The sequence below is a fragment of the Erithacus rubecula genome (genome assembly GCF_903797595.1).
Source record: "Erithacus rubecula genome assembly, chromosome: 21".
In the NCBI taxonomy this organism is placed as follows: domain Eukaryota; kingdom Metazoa; phylum Chordata; class Aves; order Passeriformes; family Muscicapidae; genus Erithacus; species Erithacus rubecula.
In genome coordinates, this window is record NC_136673.1 from 899,877 (window position 1) to 917,156 (window position 17,280).

General features: G+C 47.1%; 1 protein-coding gene across 12 annotated transcripts in view; it reads right to left on the bottom strand.

Annotated features, from left to right (window-relative positions):
- SCAI (suppressor of cancer cell invasion) overlaps window positions 1-17,280 on the bottom strand; it is a 37,337-nt gene that overhangs the window by 19,757 nt on the left and 300 nt on the right. For 3 of the 12 annotated variants that reach the window (XM_079324462.1, XM_079324461.1, XM_079324457.1), the window contains exons 2-3: window positions 5,972-6,103; window positions 4-99 (exon numbers count right to left, since the gene is read on the bottom strand). In XM_079324462.1, the coding sequence (XP_079180588.1) occupies window positions 4-99; window positions 5,972-6,103 (228 nt within the window). Of the gene's footprint in view, window positions 1-3; window positions 100-5,971; window positions 6,104-7,738; window positions 7,832-9,094; window positions 9,157-16,632; window positions 16,785-16,810; window positions 17,214-17,280 lie in introns of those variants that run through there. The other 9 variants (XM_079324466.1, XM_079324467.1, XM_079324468.1 and 6 more) reach the window with 9 other exon arrangements.

The following is a 17,280-nucleotide window of genomic DNA, read 5'->3' on the forward strand; positions in this document are numbered from 1 at the left end:
TACCGGTGCTGCTGCTGGAACTTCCAGAGTTTGGTGTAAACATCAAATGTTCGCCCAAAATAGGATTGCCACTGCTTCTGCCCATACTGAGGTAAATCCCTGCAAGAGACAGCAACAACAGCAGAATTAGGAAGCAGAATCCAGTCAGCCCAACGTGACAGGAGCACGTTTGTGTCAAAGTCAGAACTGCTTTGTTCAGGATTCACTTGACATGCTCAAGAATTCTGCCTGTGCCCAGAACTACAAGAACGATGATTGCCAGAGTTTCTCAAAATCTGCTGTTCCTGGATCTCTTCAAATAGAAAATAATCATGTTGCTACATGCAACAGGTGTTTGAAAAAAGTCTCACAATTTTGCTAAAAGAGAAGTAATTTTATGGTAATATACACAGAAAGACAGATTGGATTCTTAAAATATCATAATGCAGAAAAACCCTACCCAAGAAGAAGCAGAATAACCCAGTGGAAATGTATTTAATTTAGACTGGTAATATTTACTGTTAGTCATTAAGGAAATAATCTTTTTCAAATGGATATGGCCATGTCTCAGAAACAGAGCCTATGACATCACACCCAAAACCAGTGCCCCAGGATCACCAGGCCAGGCCAGCACATGGGTGCTCCCAGTTCACATTCACTGGGTTCTGTTCCACCATCACCACATTTGTCACCCCTAACTCACCCTTACACATGACACAACCCGAGCACTTCTGGTTTGTTCCTGTCAGTCTCCAGTGCTGCAGTGAGACAGTTCTGCTCTCCTACCTCCCCTGGATTTCCAGCCCACAACTATGATGAATTCCTAAGGATTTTGGCTTTAAAGGTTTGTGCTCTCCTCCCATCTCCCTGACAGAAACCTGAACATTGAAACAAATGCAACAGAGGAGACCAAACCCCTGAGTGCCACTGAGCACTCAGTTCCCTACACATCTACACCAAAGCTCATTAAAGGGGGTGAACAACTGTACAAGTGGAAGCAGAACAGCTTTTCCAAGACAGAATCCTCTTTGATTTAAGATTGATTTCCACAAGAAATTCTCTCCCAAATCACTGTGCTGGTTCATATACCACCTTCAGCAGACAGAAAAGCAGCACATTTCACTTCCAAGCTACAGGGTAGAGTCCAAGGGAAGCACCACCTTCAGAAACCTTGCCATGTTCTCAGAAGGAGTCAGAGCAGCAGAGCAGCACACAGCATTTCAGAGCAGCACACAGCATTTCAGAGCAGCGCACAGCATTTCAGAGCAGTGCACAGCATTTCAGAGCAGTGCACAGCATTTCAGAGCAGTGCACAGCATTTCAGAGCAGCATTCTGGCCTGTTTCTGCTCACTGTAATTGCTTTTAACAGCACCCGAGGTAGGAAAGGAAATTAATATTCCTCTGCTCCTCAGCCAACTGTACTTCCCACACAGCTTGAAGGGCCCTAGCTCAGCTACTACAAGTAAAATGAATCCCTTACCAGTCTGGAAAAGCATTCCAGTGCTTGGTGCTTATATTCCATGAAAATGCCAAGGAATCTGGGCTGGATTTTACCGAATTAAAAAAAAAAAAATCCCCTCAAACTTGCAACTGGCTGCTCAAATCCTGCAATGTATGTTGGTGCAGCAAGGGGTAAACAGGAATATAAATATGTGCTTCAGGGTACCAACATCTTCATTCAAGTACAGCATGATACAAACACATGCAAATTTAAAGCATGTTCTGCAAGGAACAATTCACCAGCTTCTCTTGTAATAATGTAAACATTTTAGCTAACCGAAAGAAGCTAAGGCACTGTCCAAACACACACCCAAGATACAGCACAGACTTAGACACAGCAAGAGGTAACTATAATTGAATTAGCATATCCACAAGATTCAATGTTAAAGTATATTAAAAAAATATAAATATAAAACCACACTAAAATGGATACTTCTAAAGTGATACAAATCAAAGTTCCCTGGCACTAATTTAAGAATGACTGAATTAACCCAAGAAAACACCCCTCCCTCAAACAGCAGTATCTGCACAAACTAAGAAATAAGCAGGTACCTATGTGCTGGTGATGCTCGTGCATCTCTCCCTCTCCAGTGAGCTAATTACCCCTCTGCAAAGCTCACCTGCCACCTTCCCCTGAACGTTCCACCACAACCTGCAGTCGTGCAGCAGGCTGGGCTGTGTGGAAAGCAGCAGGGAGCTCTGGCAGAGCCTGTCCGTGTGTCTGGCCACTGCTGTGTGTCCTCACGGGTCCCCCTGGGCTGCTCCCCTGCCTGCAGCTGGCATGGCTGCACAATAGCAGGGATTCGGGAAGGATCTCCATGGAAACAGACACCAGCACTTGTTCTTTTGAGAGTATTCTGACATGGCTGTAATAAAACTTCATTTATGACAATACATTACTGTGCTTTCACTACAGCTTTTGGCACACAAGAGCTGCCCTTCCTGCCATCCCTCTGCTGCTCTGTGCTGAACAGCACACCTGCTGCTCCCACATTACGAGAAATTTTGCCATGAGAAAGGATGCATAAGCAAAAGAGGACATTTAGGCCAGTTTTTTTAATAGAACACAGGGACATGCATTATTTGGTGAGAAATAGCCCAAAAGAATCCCAAAGCCTTGGCTGATTGCAGAGGGGGCTTTTAACACAGCTCCTCCCACCAAGGGAGACAGGGAACACACTACCCAGGAGCAATTATACACTCAATTTGGGAGTTCAAGACCTATGCTGTAGCAAGACTTTTTGCTACTTCCAGATCTACAGAAGCCACCAGAACAGTGAGGAGAGACAAAGGCAGCAGGTTTTCCTGTGGGATGTGCCCAGCCCAGGCTGCTGGCAACAGGAGGGCACCTGCTCTGGCTACCAAAAAAAGGAATAAAGGGGCAACCAAACGAATCCCAATGCAGAGGAGGGACTGGAGACTTGATTTAGGTCAGCACAACAGCCTGCAACAACAAGTGGAAACCATTTCCAATTTATTGGCTTTTAAAACACTCCAAATGGCAGGTAAAGAAGACACAAACTCTGATGCTCTAGAATGATGGGTTTCCCACACTGGGCACAGGTTCTCTTGCTGCACTAGAGTGGCTGGTGGATAAATTTCACAGACAGAATTTTATCCAATTCTTGCTGTACTCTTTGTCTCCACAAAGACCAGCACTACTTACGTGCTCATAATTAATTCTCTGTCAGTTCATTTCAACCATGCTGCCAGATAATACTGGCTGAAACCCAATTAAAGGTGCTGAGATGTGTTTGGCCAGTGCCACATGGAAGTTGTCACACAGGGACATTAAAGATGTTGAGAATGTCCTAGAGACTCATCAGTACACTTCAAAGAGGAAGGCTACAATAACTGCAAGTTTAACATTCAAAGCTTTAAATACATTCACAGTTTTGACAGGTGATAAAAAGAGACAATTTCCTTTTATGCTCATGGGTTTGTAGTAGTTACAGGCTCCTGTTCCCAGAACCTGAGCAGCAGTGGGATAGAAGTGCAGTGGCACAGAGCCAGGGGGAGCCCCCTGAGCCTCCTGCTCCCCATGCTGAGCCTCCCCAGCTCCCTCTGCTGCTCCTGGTGCTCCAGACCTTTCCTCAGCTTTGTTCCCATCCCTGGACACACTCCAGCCCCTCGGTGTCTCTCTTGCCATGAGGGGCCCAGAACAGGACAAGTTTCCTCACCAGTGCCCAGTACAAAGGGACAATCACCTCCCTAAAACACAACTGCAGAAAGTCTTTTAATTCCTTGAAGTTTCAGAATTCTTTGTGATACTGAACACACTTAAGCATTTTTTAACATTTAAAAGAAAATAACACCAGTGACAATATACCATGACAAAATGCTTCCTTACACCTTCCCTCTTTCCAGCCTCTTTCAAGAAAAAAGCAAGTGGGAGTAGGGAAAGAAGAGAGCCATTGCAGCATTCTTCATTAACAGCTTATTCTAACTTATAGCTCAGGGTAGAGACACTATGAAGACACCCCCCCTGGGTTACCCCAGTAGGCATGGCCACAGGAGATGCCATCACTGGGAGCAGGAGCTCAAAGCACTTTCCAGCAGCAACCTTGGCAGACCATCATATGTTTTCCTCAAATGCTGTATTTGGCATCTGCATTGGGAAGAGAGGAAGGAAATGCTACTGAAACAAAGACGTGGCAGGCTGAGCCCTTGCAATTTTTGGCAGCAGCAACAGCTAAGCAGCTGCCAACACAGCTATAGGCTCAGCTCCCTGGAGCTGAAGTGCCCAGAGGAGGTTTTGGGAAGGAAATCATTGCTCTCCTCTCCCTCCCCCATCATTTCTTTTCTATGAAACGTGGTAGGGGCAAGAGAATAGCATAAAGCACAGCAGCAAAGGCCTCATCATCTTCACAACAGAAGGTGTCAGGCATGAATCAAATGCATTTATTATGCTGGAGGGAAAGCAAGCAACTGGACTAAGAATTGGGATGCTTGCCAAGACATTTCCAGGTGAACTCCCCAGAGAACAAGCACTAACAGAGCAGATACCTGAGAATTATAATGTTGCTTTATCCTGTCATTATGCCCAGGGGAATCACAGGTCTCAGAGGTGAAATGGTGGTCAAGTGTAAGAAGCAACTGTGTCAGGTTACAGTAAGGACAGAGACAGGTTCCTGTTCTGCAATGTTCCTATTTTGACACAGCAGAACTGGCTGCTTAATCCCATCTCTATTTCTATTTGCCATACTTCATTTAAAGGTATTTTCCATTTGCTTTTCATTTATCTGGACAAGACAGTTTCTTTCTGGAAAAGTACCATGGACATGCTGAGAAGCTCCATCTCCCATCTCGAAATCTGATACAAGCACTACCTCCCTCCATGGCCAAAGGAGGGACAGAATGGCTGGAGGTTCTCTGCCACCTCCCTACCTGAACTGAAGCAGCATGCAGCCACATATGAACTCTGTTCATCTGCACTCTTCAGTGACTCAGGCCAAAATTTCAAGCAAAATCTATCAGAAAGCCATGCAATGTCATATACAGTCCTGGAAATCCTGGTCTCAACAACTCAGTCCTTTTGCTTTAGACTGTTTTTCATGGGGGGGGATTCAAACTCAATCATCAAGAACTCCTTGTCTCAACTGCCCATTTGCCATTCAGATTTTGGAGCACAAAATGTTTGTTTTGGATTTGGTAATCAACTTCTAAAGCACATGAAAGGATTATCAATAGCGGGGGGTGGAGGAATTAAAAGCATCTTTGCTAACCATCTGTGTTTGACTAACAGCAAGCTATAAGGGCCCAAACATACAGCATTACTCAGAGACCACTAAGAGGCTGAACTGCCAACCAGATATGAGCTCAAACCCCTGTTACTTAAGAGACTCTACAGCAAAGCTTAGAAATAAAGCAGCTTTGGATATATGCTGTTTAACTCAGCATATATTGACATAAACAGGATACCCATATTACTGTCCAAACGTGTATTCCCCCTGCAGACAAACCAGTTGGACTTTCCAGCTGTTGTTGCAGCTGCTTAGTAGATAAATGTAGATTTTACCTTTCTCCAGAGTTCAGATTAAGCACTTGTTTCACCAGACACACACAGTGTATGGTTTCGATGTTTCTGTTTATTGCTTCCTAAATTTCTTCCCTAGAGATATTCCCTCCTCCTTTCCTCCCACCCAGACCAACCCTCCTCTTTCCTTTCTTTTTCCAGGAAGACAGTAGTGCTTTGGATTTGCATGCTGTGGACTGCACACAGTCACACCTAATCCTTAATTGTGGCCTTCAAACACACCATTTCAGCAATAATCACATTAATTTAATGGGATTTCCAACTTCTAGTTTACTATTAACTGGAACCTCTGCTCCTACAAACATTCTTACACACAAGGTCCAAAAGTACCCATACAGTGGTGCATTGTTCTCTCTTAAACAAACTTACTGGGTTTGGGTTTGAAATGTTCAGCATCACACACTGCAGTGTGTTCCAAGGCTTTTCTAAAGTAATACTGTCAAAAATCCACTAACCTTAAGCCATTGAAGAGCTGCTTAGATTTATCCAATAAGTAGCAAAAGTCTGTCACCGTTTTTCTCTCTGCTTGAGGAATATCATCTTCAGCTCCCCCTGATGACATGATTTCTTTTAGGGCAAGCTCAGTCCTATGAAGAAAAAAATAGCCATATTATTCAAAAATCAAGGGTTGCTGTGAACTCATCCAGACTGAGATGCATGCTCAGTTCCATGGGAATGTAACACAGAGCATGCAGTCCTCCACAGGTTATTCTTCTCAAGACTCATTAAAAAAAACAGCTGAGAATCAAGGCATGGGACCAATTATTGCACAATGCACTAGTTAACACAGCAAAATTAAAAGTAACAGTGGTACAATAGCCACAAAATAAAATAACTCTGAGGACTGTCTTCACAAACACAAAACTGACAATGAAAGGACTGTAGAACAAACAGCACTTGGATTTCACACTTGGACAAAGAAATCCTCTCCAAATTTGCCTTCTGCAGAGGTATTTATCCTGCAGCTGTATTTAGAGACCAGCCTCAGTTCTCCCTACATTTCATCCTCTTCTGTAACTGCTGAAAACTGTAGCTCAATAGCTCCTATTGCTAAAACAAGGCAAATTTAGCCAGAATGCCAATAAGTACCCTCCCATCCTTCCTCTCTGCAGCCTCATGACTGTTTAATTCCATGGCTTGCATTGCCCAAAATTATCCCTGCAGATCCATTTTTATTCTTCATGTAAATAAAATGTTGTATCATACAATAATCACCTGAACAAAAAACTAGGATGGTGTATTGAGTAAGGGATTATGAAGGCATAGAGAGGCAGAGCAGCTTTTAAAAATCTTACTCCAAACACACACAGATATCAAATTATCCTTTTGAGCATACAAAGATGAGCTACAGATTTTGCAGCAGAAGCAACAACCAAACATCTCTGGAAATGGCTGCTAGGGCTTCAGCTCTGCCATGCTCAGGATTTTTGTGCAAGACAAACACATCTCTAAGTGGGCACATGCAGAGTTTTTACTTCCAGCAGCTTTTCTACCAGCTCTGGTTAAGTGTTTCTGTTAAGCAACAGGTTTCCATTTGTGCAGCAGCTCTGTTTGGATGCCATTTGCACAAATAATTACCTACATGTCCCAGTGCAAGGCAGGAAATGGCAAAGCTCACTCTTTCCAGCCATCAGGAAGCAACCAGAAGCATCTTTCAGCCAAAAAATCCTTCACAATCACTAAAGAGGCTTCAGAAATGCTTCCCTGAATAAAAACTTCATGCCTAACAAATGCAGGAGAAACTGGCAATTTCCACCCAGCTTTTGGGGTAAGTTAGAGGGCCATCCTGCCAACCAAGCAGTCTCATGATTTCCCAGTTTAGCCAAGATGCAGCCCACACAAACTTGTTTTTACACACCCATGTAACAGCACACAGAGCACCAGGGCAAGGCACGGGGGCATTGCACAAAGCACTTGTTGAAGAGCTCCAGAAAAAGGTAAAAAGTGTCTCTGTACTGTCAGGTAACTGCCATATGGGTGCCAGAGTCCAAAACACACCACTCAGATGTCACAAGCTTCAGCACGAGGCTGGCAAGAAGGATGTGAACACTGAAGCACCAGCCTGCGTCTGAAACCTCTGAACATTCACATTTACACAGCACAGAACAAACACCAAGCACTTAGAGCACCAACATATGAGACTGAAGTGAACAGTGAGACCTCAAAAACAGATGTCACAAGTAGCCAGGAGGTGATGCAGGAATTTCAGGAAGGGGGACAACCCCCAGGTCCCGTGTGCTCCACAGCAAGGGTGACCCAAATCCTGCAGCGAGCCCGTAGGTTCTGCACTCCACCGTGGCACTCCAGAGCAGCTTCTGGTACATTTGCAGAAATTGAGGAGCTTGCTTAAGTTGCAAAGTATTTTTATACAGTCTAGATATCAGTCTTTTAATTTAATGGCAGTGGATTTTATTTTACACTATCCTTAGGTTATACACTCAACAACCCCAACCACTGCCAACATAAGCTGTGCTAGCCCTGGCACGGGCAAGTAACACCAACTAGGCTTTGGGTTGTTTTTTAAAACCAAGTAGTTCTCACATGCAAAGACTTCACCAGACCCACTGTGAAGAGGCCATTTATGCAATCAATAAAACATACAAAAGAAAATCCACAGCCTGCCAATGTGAAAGGTATCGGAAGGCAGGAAAAATATGTGAGGCTGGCTTTTCCAGCTGACCAAGGAAAATAAAATTAGTTATCTCATGCACTGGTTTTGGCATATCATGCTCTGGAGGGGGTGGTATTTGGTGCTGTACAAAGGAAGAGCCACTGCTCCTGCACTAAGGACTGTGTTGTAATGCAGCAGCAGCACAGACAGGAGGGAGAATTATTATTAGAACAGCAAGTGGGCACAGTAAAGGGAGGAATACAGCTCCTGACATCACCCTTTCCTAAGGGACTGCTCAGCTCCAAATGAACTACATAAATAAAAGGCAACCAGGAGCACATCCACAACAGGGACTCTCCTTCCCTTTGATACTAGAAGTTATCACATGGATCTGTGCTCAGCTGCAGACAGACAGTTCTCCCAGTTCTGACAGCCCAACTAGACTAGGAATATCACCTACTTAATTTCTTGTTCTCTGTTTGATGCTTTTTGCTTTCTGTCATACAAAAGAAACTGTTGGGCTGTTTTGCATGACAATTTTTCTTAAGCAACACATTAAAAAAATGCTCTCCAGAGTCTGCAGAAGGAGACACTGAAACACTGGTTTAAAAGACTGTTAGAATAAGTCAGAAAATGGTGGCTTCCAGCAGAACTTATTATTCTCTCAAAGATTTTGCCAACTCCTCAGGCCATACAAGGCAGAAAACCCTTGCTAGCCAAGCCCCACACTTGGTGTGCCAGGTTCTTCCCTACAAGCTCTCAGAACACACAATTCCAGGTTTGCTTAATGCAATACATTACTGGATTTTACAAATTCATCCCATTGCAGGAGCCAGGGTAGCAGAGCTTCACAGACACCCCAGAGGATGGCTGAAGCTGGAGGTGAAGGGCAGGGGAGGAGGGATATGGGACAGGAACAGAGGTTTCATGGTGCTGGCCAGTATTTTTAAAGTCAGATGTCACTTACATCACACACGTCTCCACTTCCCTGTGGTTTGCTGTCTTTTGGCTAAGGTTTTCCAGGCTTAGCTGGAAGGGAAAAAGAGTGCTGAAGTTAATGGTATGCACTCCCCACCAGCCCTGCCCTGGCACTCAGGGCTCAGAGCAAGGCAAGCTCTGGGTCAGGGAAATCAGGCTGGCAGTGCAAGCCCAGCATGGGGATGTTCAGTAAGTGCATTACATCCTCTTCCATTTGCTAGTAGCCAGGATCACTGTAAGCTGCTTCCCTGCTGGAAGGGCAGGGTCAGACCTCCCCACCCAATACAAGTAAATAAAACCTCACACACTGAAGGTGCAGCTGTGGGTGACCAGAGGGCTCAGTGGGTGTCAGGGACCTGTAAGCTCATATCAGTGAGGACAGGTAAACCAGGAGCAGTTTCCTGAAGCTGCACAGCAGTTGGCTGGATGGGGCACCTCGACCTCCTGACAGAGCACTTGTCCAACTCAACTGCCTTTTTTTAAGCCATCATTACTTCTCAGTTATGTAACCTTGACTGCTTTTCAAATGCTTCCCACTCCCCACTTAGAGGCACAAGTGGTAACCAAAAACCAAAAGCAAACACACTTGGTTCATTTATCTTGTTGATACAGGATTTCCCCCAAACTAAAATATTCCTAGAACTGCTCCCTACAGAAACCAGTGGTGGAAAACACATCCCAGTCTATCAGGATTTTAAAGCTGTCAAACCTTGAGTCAGAGACCAGCTCTCTCCACTTTCCATCCTGACACATCTCCCACAGCATCACTGCCAAAAGGGGATGTGACACAAAGCCAGAGGCCCAGCTGGTATCTATTTCTTATCTGCAAATTAACAACAGATAAAAACTAAGCTCCTGATCGTTCATACACAAAGCCTGGAATCATCATGCCTCAAAACTCTATCAAAAACCAGCTGATCCTACTCACCAAGCAGGATGCCTACCTTGGCTCCCTGTTTGCCTGTCCTTTTCTTCTGCAGACTGCCACACTCATGTTTCATGTTTCCTTTCAACGCTATACTGCACGTTTTGGGAAAACCATCTGTGTGTTTCCATGTGATCTGCTCAGAGTGCTAGTCCTGACAGAGCCTCAGACAACACAAAATGCATCAGAAACCAAATTCATTCCTCTTACCAGAATACCTAACTCTCCATCAAGAGCCACTGTCCTGAAGTTCCCAAGACACCACTCAGTTCTACCCAAGAAACACAGAAATAAATAATTAGCAATTCCCTCAGACAGGCACTGAAAACCTCACAGCCTGCTGGAGTCAGGAATTTAGAGGGAATGGCAATGAGCAGTTACACATCAAACCATTCCTTTAGAAAATGTAGGCAAAGGCAGGGGGGAGATTTCTTTATTACTCCAAGGTTTTTAGTAAAATTTGGAAGCAATCACAGACATTCCTCACCCCAAGCACTGTTCACCTCAGGGCACGTCTGCACTGCAGTGGCTGCAGCTCTTCCAGACACATCCAGCTCTTCTCCAGCAGCTCGTTGGATGCTGCAGGAGCCATCTGGGAGCAGCCTGAGCCCACACCTGAGCTCCTGGCAGGGCTCAGTCCCAGGGGACAGCAATGCCCAGGCCAGCTCCAGAACAACCACAGGGTGTGTGTCTCAGCTCTGCTCAGTGCTCTGTGCACATGCACAAGGAAAAGCACATAGCTGGGCTTTGGGGACACTTTTGTCTGAATGCCACAAGGATAAACAACTTTAACTTAAGAAACAGAAATTAATAGCTGTTGCATTTAATTGATAATGCTGGTCAGATCATGTTTTCTCTGCCTGGATGTTTGCTTACTTCAAAGAGCACTAAAGAGAAATTAATTACAAGGGTGAAATTTCATATACAAATTACAGCATGGCTGACAAAATCACCTGCAAATGCAACTAGGTCTAGCAACTACCTCCTATTGGGAATTCTCCAAGAAACTGGTTTTCCTACTTGAGTACACATTATTGCAGCAAACTTACAAAAATACTGCTACCTCTGAAGATTAGGCAAGAGGGATGTCATTTTAAAAAAATTCTAAAAACACCCAAAGCCCAGTGAGCCTGTGTATAACACACCCACTCTCCAGGGCCAGCAGTGCCTCCTGCAGGGACAGGGAGCCTGGTCCCACATGGACCTGGATTGATCCTCCACATCCCAACAAACCCAGCTCTGCCCAGCACAGGGAAAGCTCCCACTGCCCTGGGGCTCCACACGTTCTGAGGGGCTGGCAGATGCTTCCTACAACACAACAGCTTTCTTCTGTCTGTCCTTCCCTTTAACAGATGCACTAAAAACATCACCCCAACTTCTTTTGAATTCTGTCAAAATTACTCACTAGGTAATCTTTAGGACAGCAACAACAGTTACATCAGACAAGGGATTTAAAAGCTGCTTGGAGTAGAAGAAAAAAGAGGAAGCCTGACGGGTGCAATTGCATTTCTAAAAAAGGGAAAGGAGTGGGCAGGGGGTAAATAATAAAACCAGGTAAACCCAGGCACACACAGTCCCCAGCTGGACACTGCTGTGGCCAGGGGAAGTGGCAGGGAGCAGGCACTCAGTTACACAAGAACTGTTATACAAGTCGCATAAATTTTATTACTGCAAACTGAAAGTTTACTACTCTCACACAAACGTGCAATTCCTTCCTCAGCACATCAGAAGATCTGCAAACAGCCTCACAATCAGACCTCAGAGTTAAGGGGAGCTGCCACCTCTGCCATTACCTGTGACATCTCAGCACAAACAGCCTCATGACTTCCTGCAGGAAAATAGGCAACACCACAAATGCAACTCCATTCTGAGTCAAATGAGTCAGAAAATACAACATGCAGTGTCAATCCCATTATTTCAACTTCAAGTAAGTGCTTTGTCTGTAGAATCAAGCTTTTCATATGTTTCAGACGTCTTTAAAAATCCTTTCACTGCTTAGAAGCACACCTGTCTGTACCCAGAACTGCAGCTTTGGCATCTTTTCTCTCAGAAAATGCGGAGGTGCTCATTAACATCATGCCATGGAAACCGTGTAGTCCCTTCCTGCCTCCTACACTGAGATCATGGAAGCCACACCTCAGCAGCAGACTCCTCTGAATTCACTCTGAGCACAAGAGACATGATCTCACCGTGGGATGCACGTGGCCTTCAATCGCCTTCAGAACACAAAACTTTTGCTTCTCTTCTTTATGTTTCTGCCACTGACAATTTGTTCCACCTTTGTCTGTTCTGCCCCTCTGTGATCCCTCTTTCACTGCAGTTCACGACCTTTTGTGTATGGGATGAACAAAGGGCACAGGCTAAAAATGTCATCACAGCTGGGCCTCTGCTCTTCTACTGACTTCACTGGTTTGCTATTAAAAATAAGCTCAAGCTCAAAGCCAAACCAGAGAAGAATTTCTGGGTCATCAGAGTCTAGGAATCTCCAGAAGATGGTGCAGAAGCAATGTGGAAGAGGACACAAGTGTTTCTTTTCATCCAAATTCAAATCATGAATCTGTCGTGGTGTCTGCATACCACCTACATGGTACTTAGCAGTCATTTGCCTCGTATGAAAGAGCAAGAGGAAAAAAACCCACCAGGCTGGCCCACTCCTGGCAGGGGTGGGAGGGTAGAAGGGAGACAGAAAAACACCATCAGCTGTGGCAGTGAGCTGTGTGTATTTACATTTCACAGGCTGAACTGTTTAGTGGTTTATTTACACACAATGTTCTTGGAGCAGCTAAAATGCCAGTTGTGTTTTATCTCGATTTTGTGGCAATGTGCATAAGCCACAGAATCATACAAGAGTCTGCAAATGAGAGATGAACCCCCTACATCTGCAAAAGCACACCAGCCACTGTGAGAAGAGAGGGAGATTTTGGGAGCACAGGCACAACAAGGGCTGAAATGCATTAGTTATGACAAGACACCAAAATACAACCCAGGGACTGGAAAGCAACGACCCAGTCAGAACGCAACAGCTCGTGCTGCAGGGATTGCACGTGCCAGGGCAACCCTGAGAGCCAAAAACCACAGCAAGGCACGGCAGCCTCGGGTCCCTGCGGCTGCCCCTCCATGTTAGAGAGAGGAGGGAATTGCAGTCAGCTCCATTTTATGCACATTTGATGGCAAGACGCCAACACAACTGTTGACTGAGCCAAATCTGGGCCCCCTTGAACTAAGCCATCACCTAAAGCGGGGTGGAAAAGCACATGCCTCTCGCCTTCCCAGCAGCCAAGTTCCTGAAAAGCATCCCAGCTACAAGAAAGATTTTTCTTTCTTTCTTTCCTCTGACAACAACTGATGGTTTAACTCTCTCGTGTACACTCATTAATTTGAAATGGAACAGCCAAGATGAAGCTGCATGGTACAGCAATGGGATGGACAGGCTTCCTTCCAGCGAGCCAAATGATTTTCTGGCTGGCCCAAGTGGCAGCTGAGGCCAGTGCCCGATCTGGAGGGCAGCTATGTCACACTCTGCAGCCTGCTCCCATCCTGGCTGGTGCCAATGGCTGCCTTCCAACTGGAACTGTATTCCAACAAAAGGGAACGCAGGACAAGCTTGGGAAAGCTTCCTGATCCCTTCAGTTCACTTCTTCCTCCAGACCTGTGCTTGGTGGGAGCTGCCAGCACGTTTGGGAATTGCATGGAGAGCAGCATCACTCTGGGAATTCACCTTCCTGAGCAGGTACTGCTCCTGAGCAGAGAAATCCCTCTGCTGACTTCTGCTTTAATTATATTTGAAAAATTCAGCTTCTATTCTGTGCTCCATTATATTAATAGCAATAATTAAAAATACTTCAAACAACAAGTCCTCTAAACCTGCAGTTCCATCCAGGCTTTCTGGCATCACACACTTCCTTTCCTGACTGACATCCTCAGGGAACCAGATTGATGGTTACTCTTTTCCATCCCTGCTGCAGGGCTGTGCTGTGTTCTCTCAGCACATGTAAGCTTCAAGGTAATATTTGTGTTGGCAACTTCCTTACATACTTTACAGAACCAGACCTCCATTTGACCCTCAGTGCAGCTCCCACACACAACTTGGTCCACTCCTTTGAACTGTCTCCTGCTGCAGCACATGCTCCATACCATACCTCTGTCTCCAGCCTGGTTATACACATCTTGAACAGAGCTTTTGAGCTTCAACAGTGCACCTCAGCTATAAAAGCCAAACCTGCAGAGTGTTCTTATGCAAGAACCCCAAACAAAAGTATTATAAAATCTGCATTTACAGGTCCTGGCTGTGCTTCTCCCAAGATTGTTCCAATGAAAGCAATAATTTTTATGAAAAAATGAGAACTGTGTAAAGTTGTCTGTAAAAAGACATCAACATCCAGGGGTTTATGGTCAGAATCCAATAGTCGTACTGTAGTTTAGGGGACTAGTGGGGGTCTTGGGGGTTTTTGTTTAATATATGTTCCATTTCAGGTTTTTAGGCAGTAACACCACCTCAGAAGAGACTTTCACACTATAGATCTTCCTTCCTTACCCAAAGCACACCAAGCAGAATAAAAGACAAGCCAACAAACGCATCCAGATAATCCAGCGAATTCCCATTATCCATCTGTGCCGCAGCACACCATCAACAACTCCATTTAACGCCAAGAGAGCTCCAGCAGAATAGAAGTGATGCAAGAAGAGGGGAGATGAGAGTGGCACACGGCAGCGAGGCAGCTGCAGTGCGAGCAGGGCACTGTGCAGAGCATCATGTGATGAGAGGAGCTGCAGCCCCCGGCTCCCACCTCCCCAAATCCGAGCCCTGGCAAGGCCAGGGGCACCACCGCCTCATTCCAGGGCAGAACTGACAGGGCTTAGAAGCTTCTCGATGTTTGGAACCATTGAGCTGCGTTTTTATTACTTCCCTCCACAAAACAAAACAGGGACACAGAAATGATTAACAATGAGCTTCGTGTTCCTGCCGCTGGAATGCACTTTCAGCATCTTTATCACTTGTAGATCGACTTTCTCAAAAGACACAATGAGTGCAGAACACAGGAGCGTTCTTACATGTAGACAAAAGCCCAACTAGGCATCAGTTGTGATAAAATATCCCCTGGTTTGTAAGGGACATGGATTGCCAACTGAATTTTGATACCGTATTGCAGCTATATTTCAAGACAAAACAATGATCACATTATCCTTTGTAGCTTAAAAAAATATCCCCTCTCTCCATACAATTCCTGTGGACAGTTTTTCCATTTCCTGCAGTAAAGGACCTGGCCATCACATTTGTGACTGCCTGTATTGCTCTGGCAGCCCAGAATGACTGGAGAATAAAGCTCTCTGCTCCTAGTGAAGTGACTCACTCTTTCATTTAACATAAATCACGGTCCAATTTATCCAAACGTCTTGAATGAGACTGTATTAATCTGATTTGAAAATGAAGCCTCTTTTCTCTACACACACAGTCCCCAGCAGGGCACCAGGCTCCTGAAGTGCTTCCTCCAGGGACAGCACAACCACCACACCGCGGGTTCAGGTGGGGTGAGGAGACCCCAGGCAGGAACTGCACCTGCAAATCCCATAACAAGACCCAAACCAAGATGATTTTCCACGATTTGCAAAGCCTGCTACCAGCACAGCAGTCCCTGTGCCCGCAGGAGCAGTGGGAAGCACACCCATGCTGGGAGACTCACTCACATTTTAGTCTTCATATGGTCCCACAGCGCTGCTTTGCATTAGCTCGGACAAGATGCCATGAATTACAGGTTGATTTGGACAGCTCGTGCAAAATCTAATTATATTTTTTTATATTAAGGGGTCCATTTTGCAGGTTGGAAACTAGAAGTGCTTGGCCCAGACATAGCTAAAGCATAGAAGCTCGGAGGCTGGATATTAAATGACAGACATGCAGCTCAGACATTGATGAAAACAGGTCCTATTCTGTGGTGGGAGATTAGATCTAGAGCTGAAAACCTGCAGTCTTGATCCTGAATGGTTAACAGGTTATGGATATTTTTATAGGGCAAGAAATTTGAGGGAATGACACAACATAACAACCATCAGCTTCTGTCCCCAAGGGCATCTCATGTCACGTATTGTCCAAAACACCTCTCGGTGCAAAAAAAAAAAAAATAATTGGTGCCAAGGGAACCGCTGCGATAGAAGTTTAAAATCAGAACAAACCCATGACGATTCCATCAAACCGGCAGCTTGGACATCCAGCCCGGCACAGACTGCTCCCGTAAAACCCCGCCACGCTCCATCCCAACGGGCTCGCTGGCCGCGGCCGAACGCCGCTACCTGTCAGCGGCGTGCCCAGAGCCACAGCCTCGCCCGCCGCCACCGGAGGGGAGCGCGGGCAACCGAGAACTTAATGAAGAGGGGCTCGTTTGGGCAATTACCGCAGCTACGCCGCCAGCCCAGGCCTAAGCGTTAGACGTGTCACATCGCGCTCCTGCTCTCCGTCAGCAGCAAACGCAGCGGCGAGCACGGCCCCGAGCCGCCGCCGGGCCTCGGCAGCTCCCGCCCCCGCCGCCCCTCTCCGCGGCACCGGGCACGGCCCCGCCGCGCCGCCCGGGGATGCTCCGCTCCGCTCCGCGCCGCGCCGCCCGCACCTGCCGCCTCACCTGGGCTCTTCCGCCGGGCCCGGAGCTCTACGGAGGCGAGACCGCGGTGAGGGGCGCGCCGCCACCGGGCCTGCCCCGAGGCGCCCGCAGCCGCCGCTGCTCCCGCCCGCCCCCGCCGCCGCCGCCCCGCCCGCGTCCGCCCGCGCCGCCGCTCCGCCCCTCGCACCTGGAGGCCGGGCCGGAGCGGGGCAGGCGCTGCCGGACGGTCCCGTTCACCGTCCGCACCCGCCGGTCCCGACCGCGGTCCCGGTCCGGGCGCGGCCGCAGCGCCGCCGAGGTTCGGGGAGCGCGGCTGCCGCCTCGCGCCGGTCCGCGCCGGCCGGCCCCGCCCCCGTGCGCTCCTATTGGCCAAGAGCCCAGGCTAACGGGGAGAAGGCATTCTGATTGGCTGTACTCGCCGTCAATCAAGCAGCTCCGCCCGTCCGCGCGCTGCCGGTGAGGCGCGGCGGCTGCTTGGATACGGCGGCGGCAGCGCCGCGGGGAGCGAGACCGACACGTCTGTCTGTGTGTCTGTCCGTCCCGCGCGGCCACCTGCGCGCACGGCCCTGCTCCTGCCTCTGCCCCGCGGTGTCGCGGCGGCCGCTCCCGCCCCGCCCGCCATCACGTCCCCATCACTGCTGGTGTAATAGTGCCGCA